This window comes from Dictyostelium discoideum (genome assembly GCF_000004695.1).
Source record: "Dictyostelium discoideum AX4 chromosome 1 chromosome, whole genome shotgun sequence".
Classification (NCBI taxonomy): Eukaryota; Evosea; class Eumycetozoa; order Dictyosteliales; family Dictyosteliaceae; genus Dictyostelium; species Dictyostelium discoideum.
The window spans coordinates 110,475-135,203 of NC_007087.3; the positions used below are offsets into that span (position 1 = coordinate 110,475).

Consider the following 24,729-nt stretch of genomic DNA (forward strand, 5'->3'; position numbering starts at 1 on the left):
CGGCACAATGACGCGATAATTGTTTAAGGTCGAAAAACTGAAAAATTCCGAACCGACACTATGCACAAAGTTGTGAAGGGTCGAAAACACTTATTTTTTTGAGTTTTGCGAAATTTTTAAGAAATAAAAACGTATAAATAGTGGCACTAAAAACTAAAAACAATTTGATTTATTTTATTTGGGAATTCCTCCTATATATATTTAAGATACACACACACACAAATTTTATACAAATAATTATTTCTCTTTATTAATTTTTAATATTATTATTTTTCTCATATTATATTTTTAGATATCAACAATAAAATATGTCTACCACTGTTAATAATAATGAAGCCTCTAGTAGCAATACCTCTGCCTCTAATAGCGCTGAATCCTTTGATTTAAGAATGAAATCAATGGAGGTTCAAATCAACAACCTTTCCTTAGCCTTTACAAGATTCATGAAAGAACCTATGTTCTCTTCTAATACCAACTCACGTAGCCCACCTTCTCATGATCACTCTGACACCGAGAATGAACAAAGTGAAGATGAATCAAGTAACAATGTCGATGTTCCAACCGATTATCAATTATCCGATACCTTACTTGGTCAGGAATGTATCCTCAAGAAAGATGAGATATCCGAATTGAATAAAGTATTCAACTTTCCATCTAACTTCCAAGTGAACGTCGCTCCATTCGGTACACCTGAAGGTATTACTGTATCATCCAACGTCAAGAACAATGATACTGACTTGTTGATTGTCGAAAAGCGAATCAACGATAGCTTAAAACCTTTGCTTCTCATGTCAAGTATGTTATCATCTGATAGCTCTAATGTCGATGTAGAACTTATTAGTTACTTAACTCAGAGTGCAATCGTCTTAGCCTTTAATGCTCAAGCATCGCTTAGTCGTGTCCGTCGTAACAACATCGCTAAAGAAATCTATGGTTCTGAAGTACTCTTACCAATTAAGATCAAGGATACACCAAAGATGTTTGATGAAACTGAAACTGAACGTGTAAGAAAACTAGCCAAGTCAATCAGAAAGAACAACGAAGCTAAACAATCATTGTTAAAATTGAATTATCATTCCAAGTCAAATGTCAAGAAATCAGTTAACTCAAGTGGTAATAACACTACAGGAAACAGTAGTAATAGTAAATCCAGTAGTGGGAGTAATGGCCGATCTAACAACTTCAATGGATCACCAAGTAATGTTGCATCAGGTAGCAACAATACCAAGTCTGTTTCCAAGTTACGACTATGTTCTTACAACCGATGCCTCGGAATCAGGTGCAGGTGCCACACTCAAGAAAGGAAACAAGGTAATCAAAACTTGGTCATTCCAATGGTCAACAACTCAATCAAATATGTAGTCAAATCGTCGAGAAATGCTCGCGCTGCTGATGGCCTATCAAGCGCTATGTCGGAAACTGAACAACTGCAAGCTGAAGATTCAAACCGACAACACTACCACTCTCTCTTACATCAATCGCCAGGGTGGTCAAATACAAGATCTCTCAGTTCTGTTCGAACAACTTTGGAAACAATGCCTCAAGAAGAAAGTGAACTTGATTGGAGAGCATATTCCAGGATTCTTCAATGTAAAAGCCGACCACCTCAGCCGTCTTTCAGAGATGAATCACAAATCATCGTCCAGAGTAATCAAGAGTTACAACTGGCAACTGAAGAAGGAAGTGTTCAATCGCATCCAACTTCAATTCGGTCAAATACAGATGGATCTGTTCGCATCTCACCTCAACCATCAAACGAACAACTACTCAACAATCAGAATGAATGCACTCCACCTCGATTGGAGTCAATGGAAGCAATGTCTAGCCTTCCCACCACCCATTCTTTTGCCTTCTATCCTGGAGAAGATGAACTCATCCAGTTCGAAGAAGGTTTCTATAATACTGATCTTCCCAATCTGGAGATCAGCAACTTGGTATCCGATGATTCAAGCACAAGTTCCTCGTCATCATCTTCACATGTTTCCTCAAGTACTGGGAACATTCCAAGAAGTATTGACCAAACAATCAGTAGAGTCGATACCAATCCAGATTCAACAACGTTGGAAGCTGGGGATTATTCAACTTTCCAATCTCATGTAATGTCCTTCGCTCGTACAACAAATACAAAAACAGCTGAGCTGTTAATGAAGTCATGGGAACCTTCAACTCTCAAAGTATATAGCTCCAGTTATACAAGATTCCACAATTTCTGTACTTTGAACTCTTTGAATCCAGCCAACATTACCTTAGTTGTTTTCATGGATTATCTTACACATCTGTTCAAACACAAACCTCCGTTAGCCTTCTCAACAATTAACGGTCCCAAATAAAATAAATCAAATTGTTTTTAGTTTTTAGTGCCACTATTTATACGTTTTTATTTTCTTAAAAATTTCGCAAAACTCAAAAAAATAAGAGTTTTCGACCCTTCACAACTTTGTGCATAGTGTCGGTTCGGAATTTTTCAGTTTTTCGACCTTAAACAATTATCGCGTCATTGTGCCGGTTCGAAATTTTTACTTTTCTTTCGAAAATTTTTTATTCTTCGAATGTTCTAGAACATTCTAAAAAATTATCTTAAATATTTGGGAAATTCAAATAAATAAATGTTATTCATAATATATATATATATATTTAATATAAAATATAATTTAATAAATTAAATTTTTAATTTAATTCAGCATAATTTGGTTTGATGGAGTGAAAATTTGTAATGTCTTCTTGTTTTCTTAATGTACCTGATTTGCAAATATATAAACCATCTATTGGATTGTCACATGTGTGACATGCATATTCATTTGAATTATGTCCATTAAGTTTACACGATGCTCTAAATTCTGGAATATCCATTGTTAGTCCAAACGGTACAACATCTATTTGTTCATTTTCAATAATTAAATTAAACCCATTACCAATAAAAGATGAAAACAATGCCTAATGGTTTAATGAAAATTAAGTAACCAATCATATGGTACTACAAATAATACACAGGGGCGAAAAAAAATACTTAAAAGCATCTTTAAAGTAGGAACGTAAATAGTACTATTATAAAGTATACTTAATAAGTATATTTATTAAGTATACTTATTAAGTGTACTTATTAAGTATATTTATTAAGTATATTTATTAAGTATACTTATTAAGTATATTTATTAAGTATATTTATTAAATATATTTATTAAATATATTTATTAAGTATATTTATTAAGTATATTTAATAAGTATATTTATTAAGTATATTTATTAAGTATATTTATTAAGCATAATTATTAAGTATAATTATAAAATATAATTATTAATTAAAATTATTAAGTATAATTAATAAGGGTAATTATAAAGTTCACTTAATAAGAATACTTAAAAAGTTAAAAATAACATTTTATAATAATAATTTAAAATAAATTTAAAAAAAAAAAAAAAAAAAACTAAAAAAAAAAAAAAGAATTAATTAAAAAGTAAAGTATTTGAAATCAGAAATTTTTTTTATTTAATTGTGAAAATTCTAAGGGTATTAATATGTTGACTTTAACAAGGGTCATACAACATTTATAATTGACTAATTTGAAAAGCAGAACTTTATTTCCATTATTATTTGTACCAAAAGCATTTACTTTACAGGTTCAAATAAAAGAAGGGACAACCTAAAATATAATTGTTTTTTAAATTATATTAATCTCTTTATTTTATATTATTATTTTTTTTTTTCTTTGAACCAGAGGGTCCGAAATCAGATTGCATCACAAAGGAAGTACAAGACTTGTTATTAGACGATGCCATCGAACAAGTACTTCCAAACCGTTATTCAAAGCGCGTTTTTTACTCCAACGTGTTTACGGTTCCAAAACCTGGAACGAATCTACATCGTCCAGTTCTCGATCTAAAAAGGTTAAACACTTACATCAACAACCAATCATTCAAGATGGAAGGAATCAAGAATCTACCGTCAATGGTCAAACAAGGTTATTACATGGTAAAACTCGATATCAAGAAAGCTTACCTCTACGTGTTAGTAGATCCACAATACAGAGACTTATTCCGCTTCGTGTGGAAAGGTTCGCACTACCGTTGGAAAACAATGCCGTTCGGGTTATCGACAGCTCCTCGTATCTTTACAATGCTGTTAAGACCTGTGCTTCGAATGTTGAGAGATATAAACGTATCCGTCATCGCTTACTTGGACGATCTATTAATCGTCGGTTCAACAAAAGAAGAATGTTTATCCAACCTCAAAAAGACAATGGACTTACTTGTCAAACTAGGTTTCAAGTTAAATCTAGAAAAGAGTGTTCTCGAACTAACTCAATCAATTACGTTTCTCGGATTACAAATCGGTTCAATATCAATGAAGCTTCTTGTTCCCAAAGAAAAGAAGAAAAGTGTCATCAAAGAAATAAGAAACTTTTTAAAACTAGATTGTTGCTCCCCAAGAAAGCTTGCTGGTTTAAAAGGAAAGCTAGTCGCACTGAAAGATGCATTCAGACTTTCCACTCGTCGAACAAACAAGTTTCACTCTCAGTGTCTGACTCTAGCCAATGGAGATTGGGATCAATCGTTCCCCATTCCTCAAGATGTCAAGTCAGAGATTTCACATTGGTTAACAGTTCTAAACCAATGGAATGGAAAAGAAATCAGTCTGTTTCCAAGTTACGACTATGTTCTTACAACCGATGCCTCGGAATCAGGTGCAGGTGCCACACTCAAGAAAGGAAACAAGGTAATCAAAACTTGGTCATTCCAGTGGTCAACAACTCAATCAAACATGTCGTCAAATCGTCGAGAAATGCTCGCGCTGCTAATGGCCTATCAAGCGCTATGTCAGAAACTGAACAACTGCAAGCTGAAGATTCAAACCGACAATACTACCACTCTCTCTTACATCAATCGCCAGGGTGGTCAGATACAAGATCTCTCAGTTCTGTTCGAACAACTTTGGAAACAATGCCTCAAGAAGAAAGTGAACTTGATTGGAGAGCATATTCCAGGATTCTTCAATGTAAAAGCACCTCAGCCGTCTTTCAGAGAAGAATCACAAATCATCGTCCAGAGTAATCAAGAGTTACAACTGGCAACTGAAGAAGGAAGTGTTCAATCGCATCCAACTTCAATTCGGTCAAATACAGATATATCTGTTCGCATCTCACCTCAACCATCAAACGAACAACTACTCAACAATCAGAATGAATGCACTCCACCTCGATTGGAGTCAATGGAAGCAATGTCTGGCCTTCCCACCACCCATTCTTTTGCCTTCTATCCTGGAGAAGATGAACTCATCCAGTTCGAAGAAGGTTTCTTTAATACTGATCTTCCCAATCTGGAGATCAGCAACTTGGTATCCGATGATTCAAGCACAAGTTCCTCGTCATCATCGTCACATGTTTCCTCAAGTACTGGGAACATTCCAAGAAGTATTGACCAAACAATCAGTAGAGTCGATACCAATCCAGATTCAACAACGTTGGAAACTGGGGATTATTCAACTTTCCAATATCATGTAATGTCCTTCGCTGGTACAACAAATACAAAAACAGCTGAGCTGTTAATGAAGTCTTGGGAACCTTCTACTCTCAAAGTATATAGCTCCAGTTATACAAGATTCCGCAATTTCTGTACTTTGAACTCTTTGAATCCAGCAAACATTACCTTAGTTGTTTTCATGGATTATCTTACACATCTGTTCAAACACAAACCTCCGTTAGCCTTCTCAACAATTAATGGTCATCGCTCTATGTTGAATCAGTTGTTACTCCTTAGGAATCAAACTGATATTGTTAATGATCCATTCATCACAAGAATTATGACTGGTATTCACAAGTTGCGTCCTTCATCTGCAAAGTATAAAGAGATATGGGATGCAAATCAAGTATTCAAGCACTTGTCTACTATCAAAGTCATCCCTAAGTACACATACACTGCGCTATTAAACAAGACACTTGTACTCTGTAAAACGTTTGGTTTAGCAAGATCATCAGACTTGGTGAAGTGGTCGTTCAAAGGTCTCATTATTACTACTGACTCAATCAAAGGTCCAGTTATCAATGCTAAAGAACAAAGAAATGGTGTTGTTTCAATCTTAGAATTAACTTCGTTAGATGATACTAACTCTCAAGTATGCCCTGTTCGCCACCTTGCAACATAACTTAGAGCCTCTAAAGGAAGAAGAAAGCCCCATTCGGGTGACTCTGTCTTTATTAAGAATGAGGGCGAACAGCTCCAAGTTAATGATATTAATTCAATTGTATTATCCTCACTCTCAAAGTCAGGTATTGATATTGCCAAGTTCAAATCTCACTCTACCCGTTCCTCTATGGCTTCTCTGCTGTTGTCCAATAACGTTCCGTTCCACGTTGTCAAGAAGATGGGTCGTTGGAAATCAAACGATACTGTGCCGGTTCGAAATTTTTTATTCTTCGAATGTTCTTGTGTAAAAGTCACTCACACTAATCTTCAATCCATTGTCACATTTGTTCAATCTTTAATCAAACAGTCCAATTTTTAAAGTAATGTTTTTTTAAAATGAAGGATAGAAAGAGTGAAAGACTAATATCATAAAAGTAAACATACATAAAAGAGATAATTAAAAGTAAGGGCGTTATGAAAAACTAAACCGAAAATCAGAATTTTTATTATTATTTAAATTTTAATTTAATTTTATTTAATTTAATTTAATTTTTTATTTTTCAACTGAAAAAATAAAAAATTAAAAAATAAAAATTAAAATTAAATGAAATATTTTTACATGGAGATGCGCGAATTTGTTACGTTGTTGAGCTCATACTAACTTTAAATTAATTTAGTTTTGAGTCTCCAACACCTTCCCCTTCCTTCTTTAGGCTAGCTTTGGCTTAGAGGTGGACTATAATCTCTTCGGTGTAACTTTTCTTCCTGATCTTGTTGTTTTAATTTGTAAACTAAGATCAAGTTCATCATCATCACTTGAAGTATTTTGATTTCTTGATTTTCTTTTCTTTGATTGGTTCATTTGATTTGAGTTGGAGTTTTGTTGTCTTGGAGGAGTTGGTTGCAATGTTTGGGACCTTTGAACTTCTTGGGAGAGTGGAGGTGACACAATTGGCTCAACGGCTTCTGTAGTTACATTCTCTCTTTCTCTTCTAGAGTTCAATTGTTTCTTCTGCACGTTATTCCAATACTCTCTGACTAACTAGTTTTACGATTTGATCCTTGTTGTACACATTGTGTTTCTTTGGATAACCTACTAAATCGAGTGTTACATTATTACCATGAACGGCAGTGATTATGAATGGTCCACAATTCTTGGATTCAAGTTTGTGAGAGATTAGATCTTTTGAAAGGTTAGTTTGGAAGAATTTTCTTTTAACCATCACCTTTTCTCCGACTACGAAGATAACATCACCACGACCTCGGTTGTAGTACTTTTGAGCATTGATTTGAGCATCTAGTATATTATCACGGACAATCTTTTTGATGTTGCTCATTGGTATACGAGTCTTTGTTAATGAATTGAAATGATTAACTGGAGTTGGTGGATTGAATCCATAAACGATTTGGAATGGTGACATCTTTGTAGACTTGCTCATTGATGAGTTCATTGCAAATTCAATAAGTGGAATGATATCTGAACAATTCTCCACATACTCTGTTGAGGCTTTAGTTAATATTCTAATAATTTCTCTATTCATTCTTTCAGTTTGACCATCAGCTTGTGCTCTGTGTGCCACAGTCATCTTGAGTTTAGAATCCATCGTCTTTGCCCATCTCTCACATATTTCTGAAAGGAATCTTGGATCTCTATCGGAGACGATTGTTCTTGGATAACCATGGAGTCTGAACACATGATTCAACAATAATTGAGCGGTATGTTGGGCATCTATTGTCTTATGACATGGAACTATATTAACCATTTTAGATAATCTACAAACAATGACACAAACTTGATCGACTTCAACTGTAAATCCGTTTAGTGCATACATTGTTTTTGGTAGCGATAAGAAATCGATTGATATATCTCTCCAAACTTCAAAGGGAATTTCTAAACTTTGGAGTATACCATTATCTTTACGGTTAATTTTCAATTGACATGTTGCACAAGACTTTATGTACCTCTTGATAATAGAAAACATTTCTTTAAAATAGTAATCTTGTCTTATATTATTGTATGTTATATCTAAAGCGTAATGACCACTATATTTGGTATCGTGATATTCCCTAATGACGGTATGAATAGTTTCTTTATCTATGATGATTAATTTCTTGAACCCATCTTCACTAAGGTAACATAAATCATTAATTTCTTCAATGCATAAATTTGGATTCTTTTTCATCTCTAATAGCCATTGAGAATTGATTTGTTCTTCCTTAATTTTATTTAAAAACGATTCATCCCATTGGAAATTATCATATTTACGAGATAAGAAATCAGCTATACAATTCTTTTTACCACTTATATGTCTTAATTCATAATCAAATTCTTTAATATATTTCATATAATTATCTTGTCTCTTTGTGAACGGTTTATCGTTTGACTTATTGATAATATATTTAAGATTTTGGTGATCAGTGTAGATTGAAACCTTTTTACCAATTAATAAATGTTGAAACTTCTTTAGAGAATCAATGATTGAAAGGAACTCTCTATCACCTATGCTGTACCTCTTTTGAGTATCAGTAAGTTTTCTACTGTGAAACCAAATGACTTTGAATTTATCACCTTGAATTTGATATAATACACCTGATAATGCTTTATCATTAACATCACAATACAAGTGAAAACTACCATTGTTTAGATTATTATTATCTGAATGGATTGGCATGTCTGTTGATGCTTTAACCTTTTCGATATCTATTGGTATGCAGTTATCTTGTTCAATTGGAATATCGACAATATTTTCACCTTCAAACTCTTTCTTTAGATTATTGAATTCTTTGAGTGATTCATCAGAAAGTGTTTTCTTGTTTTTTCCTATTGATTCTTTGGAAAGGTGATATGTTTTTTCAGCGTAATTTTCAATGTGTCTCCTGAAGAATCCAAAAAGACCTAATGCAGCTTCAGCTTCTTTGGCGTTTCTTGGTTCAGGTAACTCAGAGATAGCTCTAACCTTTGCAGCTCTTGGAGATATACCATCTTTATGAATGTGAAAACCAAGGAAATCTACTTCAGTCTTTTACATTTCACTCTTTTCTCTTGAAATGAATAATAGGTACATTCTACAATATAGAAGCATTCTAATGATTTCAATGAAATGTACCATGTAGTCGAGTTTTGAATGAACCAAAAGATCATCAAAGTATTGTAATAAACTTTTGATTTTTCCAAATATTTCGACCATCAATCTAGCGAATGTGGATGGAGAGTTGACTAAACCTTGTGGCATTCTAGTATATTCAAATTTACCAATATGTGTAATGAAAATGGTGTACTTTGCGTGTTCTGGATTAATTAACACTTGTAAATAACCCATAATCATGTCAAACTTTGAGAAAAGCTTTGAATATTTACATTGATTTAAAAGACTATCAACCGGAGTGAATGGATGATCGTCTCTAACAGTGACTTTATTTATTTGACGATAGTCGTGGACTACACGCCATGAATCTCTCTTCTTTAATAACATGATTGGGGATGAGTAATTTGATTCTGATCTTTTGATAATACCTAAATCTATAAATTTGAGAACCATTTCTTCGACATGTCTCTTATGATCATCTGTTGAGTAATAGATTTGTTTCTTTGTTGGTTCAACATCTTGATCTTTCTTTATTATGATATTATGTATGATATTACCTCTTCTGGAATTGTTAATCTGATCTGGAACATCAGGAAGTTTATCTACTATAACATCTTCGAATGAATTATTAATGAAATCACGTACTGCTTGTATCTCTTCTTCTTCTGGATTATTTTTAACCAGTATATCACAAAGTTGTGATGGGATGCTTTCAATAAACTTTGTAACTTGTTCTTTGATATCTTCATCATCATCTAGTAGATTATGTGACTGTGACTGATTATCATTGGATACGGTAACATGTTTTCTTGGAGCTTTTACATTACAATGTAATTGATTCGACTGTTGATAATTAATTTTGTATGTACTGTTATTCAACTTGATTATTTTATCTTTTTGGTTAATGATAGAGTCCTTAAGGATATCATTACCAAAAAGTACATCAATGATATCCAATTATATATTAAAGAAGTTATGAATTTCATTGTTAACTTGTATATTGATTTGTTCAACAAACTCTTCTTTGACGTCAAGTAGCGGTAAGTTAATCTTGGCTTTGGTTTTGTGAACGTGGTTCTTCATATCTTTTGAAATCAACCTCTTATTGATTAAACTAACATTACTTCCAGTATCGAGAATTAATTTGAATTGTTTTTTTTTGGAATGAGAGTTAATTATAATCTTGGGTTTATCCATGTTTTCTCTGTTTGGAACGATTAAACATTTTAGAGTCGGAATGAGAGCAGTATCACTTGTACCAGTACTATGTAATAATGAGATGATTGGTTTGTTTGTTTCTTTATCGAATTTAATTGTGTAAAGCAATTCATCTTCTTCATCGTTAATTAATTCTTTACCAGAATTTAATATCTTTGGACGATTGAATATGTTTACAGTATAGTTTTTATCTTGAACATTTGTTAACTCTGTTGGAGTATTAAATTCAATCTTCTGTGGTGTATACTTCATCTCTGATTCCACAGCTTTTGGAATTGGAACGTTTGTATCAGGAACTAGTTTTATACCATATGAGTCTTTGACGTATTCTTTAAGTTTGTTGATGTTTTTATGAACATCATGTTGCTGGCTTTGTTGATGTAACTGTTTAACAATGTTTTGATTATAAAAAGAGTTAAGAGTATAAAGTGAATCTTTGTTCACTGGGTAATCATTATCCTCAAGGTGATGATATTGTGAAATTTTATAATTTTTATTTAAAATCTTTGACCTGGACTCATCACCTTCATCGAGTCATTGTTGCTTTTTGGCTAATGGACCTGGATTGGCTTTGGCATCGACCGGATCAATTCTACATGTAGATGTGGAGTGATTTGATTTACCACAATTGAGACAGTAGCCTTTGCTTTGACGGTAAACGATGAAACTGCTTCTTATCTTTTTGAGGTCTACCTTAGAGTCTTTTCTTATTTCGGGTAATATTGCAGCTCTAATCTTATCAGCTTGAGCATCAAAGGAATTCCTGTTATGAGAGTTATGATTTGGAGTAGCATGATTCTTTTTTAATGGAAACTTCTCATCAGTATTCGATGCAGAATCGGAAGGTCTTCTTCTCGAGAACTTATCAGCATTGTTAAGAACCAACTCGGTGATGGCTTCACGACACTCGGTGATATCGGTTTGTAACCAGTCTGGTACGACCATCTTTAACAAAGCAAGGATATTATTATCTAAAATTGATCATAGATACTCTAATTGAACTTCAGCAGTACCATGGATGAGATACACCGGATTAATTACATTGTGGTAACTCATAATGGCTTCGATGTTATTTATAACATCTTGGGCTGAGTAGCAGTTACGATGGTTAATAGCTTCGACTACTTTAGTATTGGCAGCTTCGTAGTCAGTTTTGAATGGAACCAAAGTCTTGGATCTAAAGTTACGGTGGATTAGCTTCTTCAATGTTTCACCTTCAATTTTATCGTTGTTCTTAACTGATTCATTGTGGGTAGGTTGAAGCAATTGAAATAATTCATTTGATGCAGCACCATTGTCCACAATGGTCTTCAAGGTTGGTTCAACACCATTCTGGGAGCAGTGGATGGTAAAAAGATTCATGAAGATGACAGCAGTGGCAGCATTTTTTAAAGCATCAATGGTTTTAGCTTCAATGGAATTGGTCTTTGATTTCTTTGGCACTTTCTCTCTGACTTCGACGTCGGATACATCAGTGCTTTCAGTTGAAATAAATTTCATCATCAACTTCAGTGGGACGAAGAGTCTTTTTTGATTTTACTTGAACAGTAATAGCATCATGGGAGGCGGTTGTCACTTCAGCGGCACGTTTGGCGGTGGAAGACACTTTGGCTTTACGGATGGCTTTCTTTGAAGGAGTAGTAGTTGATGACATGACTTTCACCAACAATTATATATAAAATTTATTAAATATAATTTAATTTTATAATTTAATTTTATAATTTAATTTACATAATTTAATTATATAATTTAATTTAATTTATTTAATTTAATTTAATTTAATTTTTAATTAAATAATTAAATATAAGTATTAATATATGTTAACTGTTATTCCACTAATATATTTTTATTGTGGTGTCTTTATATTATTTAATTGATAATAAATATTATCTTAAATTATTTTAATTATAACAATGCATCAATATAACTGTTATTCCACTAATAATTTATATTGTGGTGTATTTATTTAACTGTTATTCCACTAATAATTTATATTGTGGTGTCTTTATTTAACTGTTATTCCACTAATAATTTATAGTGGTGTCTTTGTATTTGAGCATTATTATTAAATTAATTGATACAATCTTGTTTTATATTACTTTATAAAAGATGCATGTTTACAATGTGAGTAGGAAGTGTCGTTGTACCGCCTAAGCAGTACAGCGTTAATCTTGCAAACAGAAGGGCCATTGTAATGCATTTTTATTTTGTTTTAAATACTACTGTTATTCCTCTAATCTGAAGAGTCGACTTCTTCATCATGAGGTGTCATTGTATACGAAATATAAGGATTGTATCTAATTATTTGTTTTAATGTATTTGTTTTATGTTAAAATTAGAAAAAAAAAGTGTAAAAGTCACTCACACTAATCTTCAATCCATTGTCACATTTGTTTAATCTTTAATCAAACAGTCCAATCTTTAAAGTAATGTTTTTTTAAAATGAAGGATAGAAAGAGTGAAAGACTAATATCATAAAAGTAAACATACATAAAACAGATAATTAAAAGTAAGGGCGTTATGAAAATCAGAATTTTTATTATTATTTAAATTTTAATTTAATTTTATTTAATTTAATTTTTTATTTTTCAACTGAAAAAATAAAAAATTAAAAAATAAAAATTAAAATTAAATGAAATATTTTTACATGGAGATGCGAATTTGTTACGTTGTTGAGCTCATACAAACTTTAAATTAATTTAGTTTTGAGTCTCTAACATCTAGAACATTCTAAAAAATTATCTTAAATATTTGGGAAATTCAAATAAATTAATGTTATTCATAATATATATATATATTTAATATATAATATAATTTAATAAATTAAATTTTTAATTGATTGAGTTGGTTCGAGAACACTCTTTTCTAGATTTAACTTGAAACCTAGTTTGACAAGTAAGTCCATTGTCTTTTTGAGGTTGGATAAACATTCTTCTTTTGTTGAACCGACGATTAATAGATCGTCCAAGTAAGCGATGACGGATACTTTGATATCTCTCAACATTCGAAGTACAGGTCTTAACAGCATTGTAAAGATACGAGGAGCTGTCGATAACCCGAACGACATTGTTTTCCAACGGTAATGCGAACCTTTCCACAAGAAGCGGAATAAGTCTCTGTATTGCGGATCTACTAACACGTGGAGTAGGCTTTCTTGATATCGAGTTTTACCATGTAATAACCTTGTTTGACCATTGACGGTAGATTCTTGATTCCTTCCATCTTGAATGATTGGTTGTTGATGTAAGTGTTTAACCTTTTTAGATCGAGAACTGGACGATGTAGATTCGTTCCAGGTTTTGGAACCGTAAACACGTTGGAGTAAAAAACGCGCTTTGAATAACGGTTTGGAAGTACTTGTTCGATGGCATCGTCTAATAACAAGTCTTGTACTTCCTTTGTGATGCAATCTGATTTCGGACCCTCTGGAATTGAAATCGGAATTGGGTTTAGCATCGGCTTGAAGTTTGGAAGTAGATGGACTTTTAATCCATTTACGACCTCTTGACAAAAGTTTAGAAGACCCAATTCTTTCCAAACTTGTTTGTGGTGGAACAGACGTCCACCTACTGGTAAGTTTACTTCTTGTTCTTCTGAAAACGGTTGTTGGTACCGTTGGCAGACTTGGTATTGTTGCTACCTGATGCAACATTACTTGGTGATCCATTGAAGTTGTTAGATCGGCCATTACTCCCACTACTGGATTTACTATTACTACTGTTTCCTGTAGTGTTATTACCACTTGAGTTAACTGATTTCTTGACATTGGACTTGGAATGATAATTCAATTTTAACAATGATTGTTTTGCTTCGTTGTTCTTTCTGATTGATTTGGCTAGCTTTCTTACACGTTCAGTTTCAGTTTCATCAAACATCTTTGGTGTATTCTTGATCTTAATTGGTAAGAGTACTTCAGAACCATAGATTTCTTTAGCGATGTTGTTACGACGGACACGACTAAGCGATGCTTGAGCATTAACGGCTAAGACGATTGCACTCTGAGTTAAGTAACTAACAAGTTCTACATCGACAATAGAGCTATCAGATGATAACATACTTGACATGAGAAGCAAAGGTTTTAAGCTATCGTTGATTCGCTTTTCGACAATCAACAAGTCAGTATCATTGTTCTTGACGTTGGATGATACAGTAATACCTTCAGGTGTACCGAATGGAGCGACGTTCACTTGGAAGTTAGATGGAAAGTTGAATACTTTATTCAATTCGGATATCTCATCTTTCTTGAGGATACATTATTCTTCGACGAGTAAACCTTGATTGTTTACCATATGTTTGTACTGACCAAGTAAGGTATCGGATAATTGATAATCGGTTGGAACATCGACATTGTTACTTGATTCATCTTCACTTTGTTCATTCTCAGTGTCAGAGTTATCATGAGAAGGTAGGCTACGTCTTAAATCAAAGGATTCAGCGCTATTAGAGGCAGAGGTACTACTACTAGAGGCATCATTATTATTAACAGTGGTAGACATTTTTTATTGTTGATATCTAAAATTATAATATGAGAAAAATAATAATATTAAAAATTAATAAAGAGAAATAATTATTTGTATAAAATTTGTGTGTGTGTGTATCTTAAATATATATAGGAGGAATTCCCAAATAAAATAAATCAAATTGTTTTAGTTTTTAGTGCCACTATTTATACGTTTTTATTTTCTTAAAAATTTCGCAAAACTCAAAAAAATAAGAGTTTTCGACCCTTCACAACTTTGTGCATAGTGTCGGTTCGGAATTTTTCGACCTTGCGCAATGATCGCGTCACTGTGCCGGTTCGAAATTTTTATTTTTCTTTCGAAAATTTTTTTTTTCTTCGAATGTTCTAGAACATTCTAAAAAATTATCTTAAATATTTGGGAAATTCAAATAAATAAATGTTATTCATAATATTAATATATATATGATAATATAAATCTTGGAATGTTTTAGAACATTCTAAAAAATTATCTTAAATATTTGGGAAATTCAAATAAATAAATGTTATTCATAATATATATATATGATAAATTAAATTTACTAGAACGTTAGGGTTACGGATAGCATACTCAAATAACCAGCGAGTTTTCCCAGTTTAACGTGAGCCACTCAAGCCAATTGTAAACAACTCTCGTAACTGACATGCCTTAGTACCGCCAAGGTTATTAGCAGCGCTACGCTCATTATTAATCGCAATACTTTTCTCAATCGCATCATAATCGATGGTTGTCGTAGACGTCATGATTTTTTACCTCATTTATTTAGGTGGTTGTATGAACCCACATGGGTATAGTCCTCATAAACAGGAGCTACTTTTGCTGGTAGACCAGGTGCATTAAGCATTGTTTTTAATACACGCTGACCACGCACATAAGGTTGGTTGCTAACATATTTTAAATCAGTTGCCACATAGCCTTTTGGAATTTCCATGGTAAACTAATCCTCTAAATAGGTGACCAATGGCGGGTTTACTTCTACAACACTCAACCACGTAATGTTGGAAGTGCTTCGGTATTGTTCTTTTATTTTGAGATGCCATGCGGTTGATCGTGGTTTACTTACCCCAAAGTGTAAGTGTCGGTTATTTGCTGGCATACTTTCAGCCACTTCCCAAGTCTCCAATTCACCGCCGTCCTGCTATTAAGGGTGCCCAATGACGGACATCCATCTCAAAATAAAACTAGGAGGGGGTAAAACCCTCCTATATACTGATCTTACGGACGTGGTGATATCGAATACCACATTCTGTAATTTGGATCACACTGGGTGTTATTTACAATACCTAACGGACTGTATTTATCGTAGAAGGATCCCACTGTTGCGTTGCAATACCGTTAACAATCAACACTAAGCTGATTGTCCATACACTATTCTTCGTCGATGTATGATAAGGTAGGACAATCCCATCAGCCGGTAGCTTATCCAATACAGCATCAACAATCAGCGCTTTGGACGGTGCTAAAATAAGGAACATCCGTTGTTAGCTTTGTTTTCCATATTTGGTTCACTGTCTTACAAACAAACCACCGGCATCTTTACCCTGCGTGTTACTAATAGGAATGGGGAAGGCATTCCTATTAGTAACACGCATAACTGACGTTTTCACTAGGGGCTAATACTAATTAATATTACCATGCCAGCTACGGTGTCAATCCAGTGTGTCAAATTAGTAACAGCTTTGGAGCCATCCAGATATGACGGAACGCCTGGGCCTGAAATTTAAAAATTTAATTTATTAAATTATATTTTATATTAAATATATATATATATATTATGAATAACATTTATTTATTTGAATTTCCCAAATATTTAAGATAATTTTTTAGAATGTTCTAGAACATTCGAAGAAAAAAAAATTTTCGAAAGAAAAGTAAAAATTTCGAACCGGCACAATGACGCGATAATTGCGCAAGGTCGAAAAACTGAAAAATTCCGAACCGACACTATGCACAAAGTTGTGAAGGGTCGAAAACTCTTATTTTTTTGAGTTTTGCGAAATTTTTAAGAAAATAAAAACGTATAAATAGTAGCACTAAAAACTAAAAACAATTTGATATATGGAATTCCGACTAAGGGCGGGTGGGATGGGACTAATATATATATATATATTTAATATAAAATATAATTTAATAAATTAAATTTTTAATTTATATTATCATATATATATATATATTATGAAATTTGGACGACAGTATTTAAGAAACCACCAGATTTTTCACCAATGATTCTTTTATCGTAGAAGGTATCTACAGTATCGTTTGATTTCCAACGACCCATCTTCTTGACAACGTGGAACGGAACGTTATTGGACAACAGCAGAGAAGCCAGAGCGGAACGGGTAGAGTGAGATTTGAACTTGGCAATATCAATACCTGACTTTGAGAGTGTTGATAGTACAATTGAGTTAATATCATTAACTTGGAGCGGTTCACCCTCATTCTTAATAAAGACAGAGTCACCCGAATGAGGCTTTCTTCTTCCTTTAGAGGCTCTAAGGTATGTTGCAAGGTGGCGAACAGGGCATACTTGAGAGTTTGTATCATCTAACGAAGTTAATTCTAAGATTGAAACAACACCACTTCTTTGTTCTTTAGCATTAATAACTGGACCTTTGATTGAGTCAGGAGTAATAATGAGACATTTGAACGACCACTTCACCAAGTCTGATGATCTTGCTAAACCAAACATTTTACAGAGAACAAGTGTCTTGTTTAATAGCGCATTTATATTATCATATATATATATATATTATGAATAACATTTATTTATTTGAATTTCCCAAATATTTAAGATAATTTTTTAGAATGTTCTAGAACAATTGAAGAATAAAAAATTTTCGAAAGAAAAGTAAAAATTTCGAACCGGCACAATGACGCGATCATTGCGCAAGGTCGAAAAACTGAAAAATTCCGAACCGACACTATGCACAAAGTTGTGAAGGGTCGAAAACTCTTATTTTTTTGAGTTTTGCGAAATTTTTGAGAAAATAAAAACGTATAAATAGTGGCACTAAAAACTAAAACAATTTGATTTATTTTATTTGGGAATTCCTCCTATATATATTTAAGATACACACACATACAAATTTTATACAAATAATTATTTCTCTTTATTAATTTTTAATATTATTATTTTTTCTCATATTATAATTTTAGATATCAACAATAAAATATGTCTACCACTGTTAATAATAACGAAGCCTCTAGTAGTAGTACCTCTGCCTCTAATAGCGCTGAATCCTTTGATTTAAGAATGAAATCAATGGAGGATCAAATCAACAACCTTTCCTTAGCCTTTACAAGATTCATGAAAGAACCTATGTTCTCTTCTAATACCAACTCACGTAGCCAACCTTCTCATGATAACTCTGACACCGAGAATGAACAAAGTGAAGATGAATCAAGTAACAATGTCGATGTTCCAACCGATTATCAATTATCCGATACCTTACTTGGTCAGTACAAACATATGGTTAACAATCAAGGTTTACTCGTCGAAGAAGAATGTATCCTCAAGAAAGATGAGATATCCGAATTGAATAAAGTATTCAACTTTCCATCTAACTTCCAAGTGAATGTCGCTCCATTCGGTACACCTGAAGGTATTACTGTATCATCCAACGTCAAGAACAATGATACTGACTTGTTGATTGTCGAAAAGCGAATCAACGATAGCTTAAAACCTTTGCTTCTCATGTCAAGTATGTTATCATCTGATAGCTCCAATGTCGATGTAGAACTTATTAGTTACTTAACTCAGAGTGCAATCGTCTTAGCAGTTAATGCTCAAGCATCGCTTAGTCGTGTCCGTCGTAACAACATCGCTAAAGAAATCTATGGTTCTGAAGTACTCTTACCAATTAAGATCAAGGATACACCAAAGATGTTTGATGAAACTGAAACTGAACGTGTAAGAAAGCTAGCCAAGTCAATCAGAAAGAACAACGAAGCAAAACAATCATTGTTAAAATTAAATTATCATTCCAAGACCAATGCAAAGAAATTAGTTAACTCAAGTGGTAATAACACTACAGGAAACAGTAGTAATAGTAAATCCAGTAGTGGGAGTAATGGCCGATCTAACAACTTCAATGGATCACCAAGTAGTGTTGCATCAGGTAGCAACAATACCAAGTCTGCAAACGGTACCAACAACCGTTTTCAGAAGAACAAGAAGTAAACTTACCAGTAGGTGGACGTCTGTTCCACCACAAACAAGTTTGGAAAGAATTGGGTCTTCCAAACTTTTGTCAAGAGGTCGTAAATGGATTAAAAGTTCATCTACTTCCAAACTTCAAGCCGATGCCAAACCCAATTCCGATTTCAATTCCAGAGGGTCCGAAATCAGATTGCATCACAAAGGAAGTACAAGACTTGTTATTAGACGATGCCATCGAACAAGTACTTCCAAACCGTTATTCAAAGCGCGTTTTTTACTCCAACGTGTTTACGGTTCCAAAACCTGGAACGAATCTACATCGTCCAGTTCTCGATCTAAAAAGGTTAAACACTTACATCAACAACCAATCATTCAAGATGGAAGGAATCAAGAATCTACCATCAATGGTCAAACAAGGTTATTACATGGTAAAACTCGATATCAAGAAAGCTTACCTACACGTGTTAGTAGATCCACAATACAGAGACTTATTCCGCTTCGTGTGGAAAGGTTCGCACTACCGTTGGAAAACAATGCCGTTCGGGTTATCGACAGCTCCTCGTATCTTTACAATGCTGTTAAGACCTGCACTTCGAATGTTGAGAGATATCAACGTATCCGTCATCGCTTACTTGGACGATCTATTAATCGTAGGTTCAACAAAAGAAGAATGTTTATCCAACCTCAAAAAGACAATGAACTTACTTGTCAAACTAGGTTTCAAGTTAAATCTAGAAAAGAGTGTTCTCGAACCAACTCAATCAATTACGTTTCTCGGATTACAAATCGATTCGGTATCAATGAAACTTCTTGTTCCCAAAGAAAAGAAGAAAAGTGTAATCAAGGAAATAAGAAACTTTTTAAAACTAGATTGTTGCTCCCCAAGAAAGCTTGCTGGTTTAAAAGGAAAGCTAATCGCACTGAAAGATGCAGTCATCCCATTCAGACTTTACACTCGTCGAACAAACAAGTTTCACTCTCAGTGTCTGACTCTAGCCAACGGAGATTGGGATCAATCATTCCCCATTCCTCAAGAGGTCAAGTCAGAGATTTCACATTGGTTAACAGTTCTAAACCAATGGAATGGAAAAGAAATCAGTCTGTTTCCAAGTTACGACTATGTTCTTACAACCGATGCCTCGGAATCAGGTGCAGGTGCCACACTCAAGAAAGGAAACAAGGTAATCAAAACTTGGTCATTCCAGTGGTCAATAACTCAATCAAACATGTCGTCAAATCGTCGAGAAATGCTCGCGCTGCTAATGGCTTATCAAGCGCTATGTCGGAAACTGAACAACTGCAAGCTGAAGATTCAAACCGACAACACTACCACTCTCTCTTACATCAATCGCCAGGGTGGTCAAATACAAGATCTCTCAGTTCTATTCGAACAACTTTGGAAACAATGCCTCAAGAAGAAAGTGAACTTAATTGGAGAGCATATTCCAGGATTCTTCAATGTAAAAGCCGACCACCTCAGTCGTCTTTCAGAGATGAATCACAAATCATCGACCAGAGTAATCAAGAGTTACAACTGGCAACTGAAGAAGGAAGTGTTCAATCGCATTCAACTTCAATTCGGTCAAATACAGATGGATCTGTTCGCATCTCACCTGAACCATCAAACGAACAACTACTCAACAATCAGAATGAATGCACTCCACCTCGATTGGAGTCAATGGAAGCAATGTCTGGCCTTCCCACCACCCATTCTTTTGCCTTCTATCCTGGAGAAGATGAACTCATCCAGTTCGAAAAAGGTTTCTATAATACTGATCTTCCCAATCTGGAGATCAGCAACTTGGTATCCGATGATTCAAGCACAAGTTCCTCGTCATCATCGTCACATGTTTCCTCAAGTACTGGGAACATTCCAAGAAGTATTGACCAAACAATCAGTAGAGTCGATACCAATCCAGATTCAACAACGTTGGAAACTGGGGATTATTCAACTTTCCAATCTCATGTAATGTCCTTCGCTCGTACAACAAATATAAAAACAGCTGAGCTGTTAATGAAGTCTTGGGAACCTTCCACTCTCAAAGTATATAGCTCCAGTTATACAAGATTCCGCAATTTCTGTACTTTGAACTCTTTGAATCCAGCAAACATTACCTTAGTTGTTTTCATGGATTATCTTACACATCTGTTCAAACACAAACCTCCGTTAGCCTTCTCAACAATTAACGGTCATCGCTCTATGTTGAACCAGTTGTTACTCCTTAGGAATCAAACTGATATTGTTAATGATCCATTCATCACAAGAATTATGACTGGTATTCACAAGTTGCGTCCTTCATCTGCAAAGTATAAAGAGATATGGGATGCAAACCAAGTATTCAAGCACTTATCTACTATCAAAGTTATCCCTAAGTACACATACACTGCGCTATTAAACAAGACACTTGTACTCTGTAAAATGTTTGGTTTAGCAAGATCATCAGACTTGGTGAAGTGGTCGTTCAAAGGTCTCATTATTACTCCTGACTCAATCAAAGGTCCAGTTATCAATGCTAAAGAACAAAGAAGTGGTGTTGTTTCAATCTTAGAATTAACATCGTTAGATGATACAAACTCTCAAGTATGCCCTGTTCGCCACCTTGCAACATACCTTAGAGCCTCAAAAGGAAGAAGAAAGCCCCATTCGGGTGACTCTGTCTTTATTAAGAATGAGGGTGAACCACTCCAAGTTAATGATATTAACTCAATTGTATTATCAACGCTCTCAAAGTCAGGCATTGATATTGTCAAGTTCAAATCTCACTCTACCCGTTCCGCTATGGCTTCTCTGCTGTTGTCCAATAACGTTCCGTTCCACGTTGTCAAGAAGATGGGTCGTTGGAAATCAAACGATACTGTAGATACCTTCTACGATAAGAGAATCATTGGTGAAAAATCTGGTGGTTTCTTAAATACTGTCGTCCAAATTTCATAATATATATATATATATGATAATATAAATTAAAAATTTAATTTATTAAATTATATTTTATATTAAATATATATATATATATTGGTCCCATCCCACCCGCCCTTAGTCGGAATTCCATAAATCAAATTGTTTTAGTTTTTAGTGCCACTATTTATACGTTTTTATTTTCTCAAAAATTTCGCAAAACTCAAAAAAATAAGAGTTTTCGACCCTTCACAACTTTGTGCATAGTGTCGGTTCGGAATTTTTCAGTTTTTCGACCTTGCGCAATGATCGCGTCATTGTGCCGGTTCGAAATTTTTACTTTTCTTTCGAAAATTTTTTATTCTTCAATTGTTCTAGAACATTCTAAAAAATTATTTTAAATATTTGGGAAATTCAAATAAATAAATGTTATTCATAATATATATATATATATTTAATATAAAATATAATTTAATAAATTAAATTTTTAAGTGTATGTGTACTTAGGGATGACTTTGATAGTAGATAAGTGCTTGAATACTTGATTTGCATCCCATATCTCTTTATACTTTGCTGATGAAGGGCGCAACTTGTGAATACCAGTCATAATTCTTGTAATGAATGGATCATTAACAATATCAGTTTGATTCCTAAGGAGTAACAACTGATTCAACATAGAGCGATGACCGTTAATTGTTGAGAAGGCTAACGGAGGTTTGTGCTTGAACAGATGTGTAAGATAATCCATGAAAACAACTAAGGTAATGTTTGCTGGATTCAAAGAGTTCAAAGTACAGAAATTGCGGAATCTTGTATAACTGGAGCTATATACTTTGAGAGTTGAAGGTTCCCAAGACTTCATTAACAGCTCAGCTGTTTTTGTATTTGTTGTACGAGCGAATGACATTACATGAGATTGGAAAGTTGAATAATCCCCAGCTTCCAACGTTGTTGAATCTGGATTGGTATCGACTCTACTGATTGTTTGGTCAATACTTCTTGGAATGTTCCCAGTATTTGAGGAAACATGTGACGATGATGACGAGGAACTTGAGCTTGAATCATCGGATACCAAGTTGCTGATCTCCAGATTGGGAAGATCAGTATTATAGAAACCTTCTTCGAACTGGATGAATTCATCTTCTCCAGGATAGAAGGCAAAAGAATGGGTGGTGGGAAGGCTAGACATTGCTTCCATTGACTCCAATCGAGGTGGAGTGCATTCATTCTGATTGTTGAGTAGTTGTTCGTTTGATGGTTGAGATGAGATGCGAACAGATCCATCTGTATTTGACCGAATTGGAGTTGGATGCGATTGAACACTTCCTTCTTCAGTTGCCAGTTGTAACTCTTGATTACTCTGGTCGATGATTTGTGATTCATCTCTGAAAGACGACTGAGGTAGTCGGCTTTTACATTGAAGAATCCTGGAATATGCTCTCCAATCAAGTTCACTTTCTTCTTGAGGCATTGTTTCCATAGTTGTTCGAATAGAACTGAGAGATCCTGTATCTGACCACCCTGGCGATTGATGTAAGAGAGAGTGGTAGTGTTGTCGGTTTGAATCTTCAGCTTGCAGTTGTTCAGTTTCCGACATAGCGCTTGATAGGCCATTAGCAGCGCGAGCATTTCTCGACGATTTGACGACATGTTTGATTGAGTTGTTGACCACTGGAATGACCAAGTTTTGATTACCTTGTTTCCTTTCTTGAGTGTGGCACCTGCACCTGATTCCGAGGCATCGGTTGTAAGAACATAGTCGTAACTTGGAAACAGACTGATTTCTTTTCCATTCCATTGGTTTAGAACTGTTAACCAATGTGAAATCTCTGACTTGACCTCTTGAGGAATGGGGAATGATTGATCCCAATCTCCATTGGCTAGAGTCAGACACTGAGAGTGAAACTTGTTTGTTCGACGAGTGTAAAGTCTGAATGGGATGACTGCATCTTTCAGTGCGATTAACTTTCCTTTTAAACCAGCAAGCTTTCTTGGGGAGCAACAATCTAGTTTTAAAAAGTTTCTTATTTCTTTGATGACACTTTTCTTCTTTTCTTTGGGAACAAGAAGCTTCATTGATACCGAATCGATTTGTAATCCGAGAAAAGTAATTGATTGAGTTGGTTCGAGAACACTCTTTTCTAGATTTAACTTGAAGCCTAGTTTGACAAGTAAGTCCATAGTCTTTTTGAGGTTGGATAAACATTCTTCTTTTGTTGAACCGACGATTAATAGATCGTCCAAGTAAGCGATGACGGATACGTTGATATCTCTCAACATTCGAAGTACAGGTCTTAGCAGCATTGTAAAGATACGAGGAGCTGTCGATAACCCGAATGGCATTGTTTTCCAACGGTAGTGCGAACCTTTCCACACGAAGCGGAATAAGTCTCTGTATTGTGGGTCTACTAACACGTGGAGGTAGGCTTTCTTGATATCGAGTTTTACCATGTAATAACCTTGTTTGACCATTGACGGTAGATTCTTGATTCCTTCCATCTTGAATGATTGGTTGTTGATGAAGGTGTTTAACCTTTTTAAATCTAGAACTGGACGATGTAGATTCGTTCCAGGTTTTGGAACCGTAAACACGTTGGAGTAAAAAACGCGCTTTGAATAACGGTTTGGAAGTACTTGTTCGATAGCATCGTCTAATAACAAGTCTTGTACTTCCTTTGTGATGCAATCTGATTTGGGACCCTCTGGAATTGAAATCGGAATTGGGTTTAGCATCGGCTTGAAATTTGGAAG

General features: G+C 34.3%; 15 protein-coding genes across 15 annotated transcripts; 4 read left to right on the top strand and 11 right to left on the bottom strand.

Annotated features, from left to right (window-relative positions):
* Positions 1 to 308: 308 nt before the first annotated feature.
* On the top strand, positions 309 to 2,330 carry DDB_G0267300 (hypothetical protein; the record flags this gene model as incomplete). The annotated part of the gene is made up of 1 exon (XM_642619.1): positions 309 to 2,330. One exon carries the CDS (start codon positions 309 to 311, stop codon positions 2,328 to 2,330), a length of 2,022 nt encoding a protein of 673 aa, XP_647711.1.
* A 337-nt stretch (positions 2,331 to 2,667) lies between these two features.
* DDB_G0267302 (hypothetical protein) lies at positions 2,668 to 2,850 on the bottom strand (the record flags this gene model as incomplete). The annotated part of the gene is made up of 1 exon (XM_642620.1): positions 2,668 to 2,850. The coding sequence occupies one exon, from the start codon at positions 2,848 to 2,850 to the stop codon at positions 2,668 to 2,670; it is 183 nt and encodes a 60-aa protein (XP_647712.1).
* A 1,069-nt stretch (positions 2,851 to 3,919) lies between these two features.
* On the top strand, positions 3,920 to 6,499 carry DDB_G0267304 (hypothetical protein; the record flags this gene model as incomplete). The annotated part of the gene is made up of 2 exons (XM_642621.1): positions 3,920 to 6,118; positions 6,197 to 6,499. The coding sequence occupies 2 exons, from the start codon at positions 3,920 to 3,922 to the stop codon at positions 6,497 to 6,499; spliced, it is 2,502 nt and encodes an 833-aa protein (XP_647713.1).
* A 174-nt stretch (positions 6,500 to 6,673) lies between these two features.
* On the bottom strand, positions 6,674 to 10,735 carry DDB_G0267306 (hypothetical protein; the record flags this gene model as incomplete). The annotated part of the gene is made up of 6 exons (XM_642622.1): positions 6,674 to 6,684; positions 6,937 to 7,162; positions 7,218 to 9,140; positions 9,228 to 10,074; positions 10,225 to 10,676; positions 10,733 to 10,735. 6 exons carry the CDS (start codon positions 10,733 to 10,735, stop codon positions 6,674 to 6,676), a joined length of 3,462 nt encoding a protein of 1,153 aa, XP_647714.1.
* Positions 10,736 to 10,958: 223 nt separating this feature from the next.
* Positions 10,959 to 11,369, bottom strand: DDB_G0267308 (hypothetical protein; the record flags this gene model as incomplete). The annotated part of the gene is made up of 1 exon (XM_642623.1): positions 10,959 to 11,369. One exon carries the CDS (start codon positions 11,367 to 11,369, stop codon positions 10,959 to 10,961), a length of 411 nt encoding a protein of 136 aa, XP_647715.1.
* A 36-nt stretch (positions 11,370 to 11,405) lies between these two features.
* Positions 11,406 to 11,924, bottom strand: DDB_G0267310 (hypothetical protein; the record flags this gene model as incomplete). Its single annotated transcript, XM_642624.1, has 1 exon — positions 11,406 to 11,924. The coding sequence occupies one exon, from the start codon at positions 11,922 to 11,924 to the stop codon at positions 11,406 to 11,408; it is 519 nt and encodes a 172-aa protein (XP_647716.1).
* A 401-nt stretch (positions 11,925 to 12,325) lies between these two features.
* DDB_G0267312 (hypothetical protein) lies at positions 12,326 to 12,624 on the bottom strand (the record flags this gene model as incomplete). The annotated part of the gene is made up of 2 exons (XM_642625.1): positions 12,326 to 12,362; positions 12,524 to 12,624. The coding sequence occupies 2 exons, from the start codon at positions 12,622 to 12,624 to the stop codon at positions 12,326 to 12,328; spliced, it is 138 nt and encodes a 45-aa protein (XP_647717.1).
* A 615-nt stretch (positions 12,625 to 13,239) lies between these two features.
* On the bottom strand, positions 13,240 to 14,190 carry DDB_G0267314 (hypothetical protein; the record flags this gene model as incomplete). Its single annotated transcript, XM_642626.1, has 1 exon — positions 13,240 to 14,190. The coding sequence occupies one exon, from the start codon at positions 14,188 to 14,190 to the stop codon at positions 13,240 to 13,242; it is 951 nt and encodes a 316-aa protein (XP_647718.1).
* Positions 14,191 to 14,677: 487 nt separating this feature from the next.
* DDB_G0267316 (hypothetical protein) lies at positions 14,678 to 14,920 on the bottom strand (the record flags this gene model as incomplete). Its single annotated transcript, XM_642627.1, has 1 exon — positions 14,678 to 14,920. The coding sequence occupies one exon, from the start codon at positions 14,918 to 14,920 to the stop codon at positions 14,678 to 14,680; it is 243 nt and encodes an 80-aa protein (XP_647719.1).
* Positions 14,921 to 15,519: 599 nt separating this feature from the next.
* Positions 15,520 to 15,666, bottom strand: DDB_G0267318 (hypothetical protein; the record flags this gene model as incomplete). The annotated part of the gene is made up of 1 exon (XM_642628.1): positions 15,520 to 15,666. One exon carries the CDS (start codon positions 15,664 to 15,666, stop codon positions 15,520 to 15,522), a length of 147 nt encoding a protein of 48 aa, XP_647720.1.
* Positions 15,667 to 15,860: 194 nt separating this feature from the next.
* Positions 15,861 to 16,019, bottom strand: DDB_G0267320 (hypothetical protein; the record flags this gene model as incomplete). The annotated part of the gene is made up of 1 exon (XM_642629.1): positions 15,861 to 16,019. One exon carries the CDS (start codon positions 16,017 to 16,019, stop codon positions 15,861 to 15,863), a length of 159 nt encoding a protein of 52 aa, XP_647721.1.
* Positions 16,020 to 17,096: 1,077 nt separating this feature from the next.
* On the bottom strand, positions 17,097 to 17,612 carry DDB_G0267322 (hypothetical protein; the record flags this gene model as incomplete). Its single annotated transcript, XM_642630.1, has 1 exon — positions 17,097 to 17,612. One exon carries the CDS (start codon positions 17,610 to 17,612, stop codon positions 17,097 to 17,099), a length of 516 nt encoding a protein of 171 aa, XP_647722.1.
* A 483-nt stretch (positions 17,613 to 18,095) lies between these two features.
* DDB_G0267324 (hypothetical protein) lies at positions 18,096 to 19,103 on the top strand (the record flags this gene model as incomplete). The annotated part of the gene is made up of 1 exon (XM_642631.1): positions 18,096 to 19,103. The coding sequence occupies one exon, from the start codon at positions 18,096 to 18,098 to the stop codon at positions 19,101 to 19,103; it is 1,008 nt and encodes a 335-aa protein (XP_647723.1).
* A 356-nt stretch (positions 19,104 to 19,459) lies between these two features.
* Positions 19,460 to 22,017, top strand: DDB_G0267326 (hypothetical protein; the record flags this gene model as incomplete). The annotated part of the gene is made up of 2 exons (XM_642632.1): positions 19,460 to 19,851; positions 19,953 to 22,017. 2 exons carry the CDS (start codon positions 19,460 to 19,462, stop codon positions 22,015 to 22,017), a joined length of 2,457 nt encoding a protein of 818 aa, XP_647724.1.
* Positions 22,018 to 22,465: 448 nt separating this feature from the next.
* Positions 22,466 to 24,184, bottom strand: DDB_G0267328 (hypothetical protein; the record flags this gene model as incomplete). The annotated part of the gene is made up of 1 exon (XM_642633.1): positions 22,466 to 24,184. One exon carries the CDS (start codon positions 24,182 to 24,184, stop codon positions 22,466 to 22,468), a length of 1,719 nt encoding a protein of 572 aa, XP_647725.1.
* Between the last annotated feature and the right edge of the window lie 545 nt (positions 24,185 to 24,729).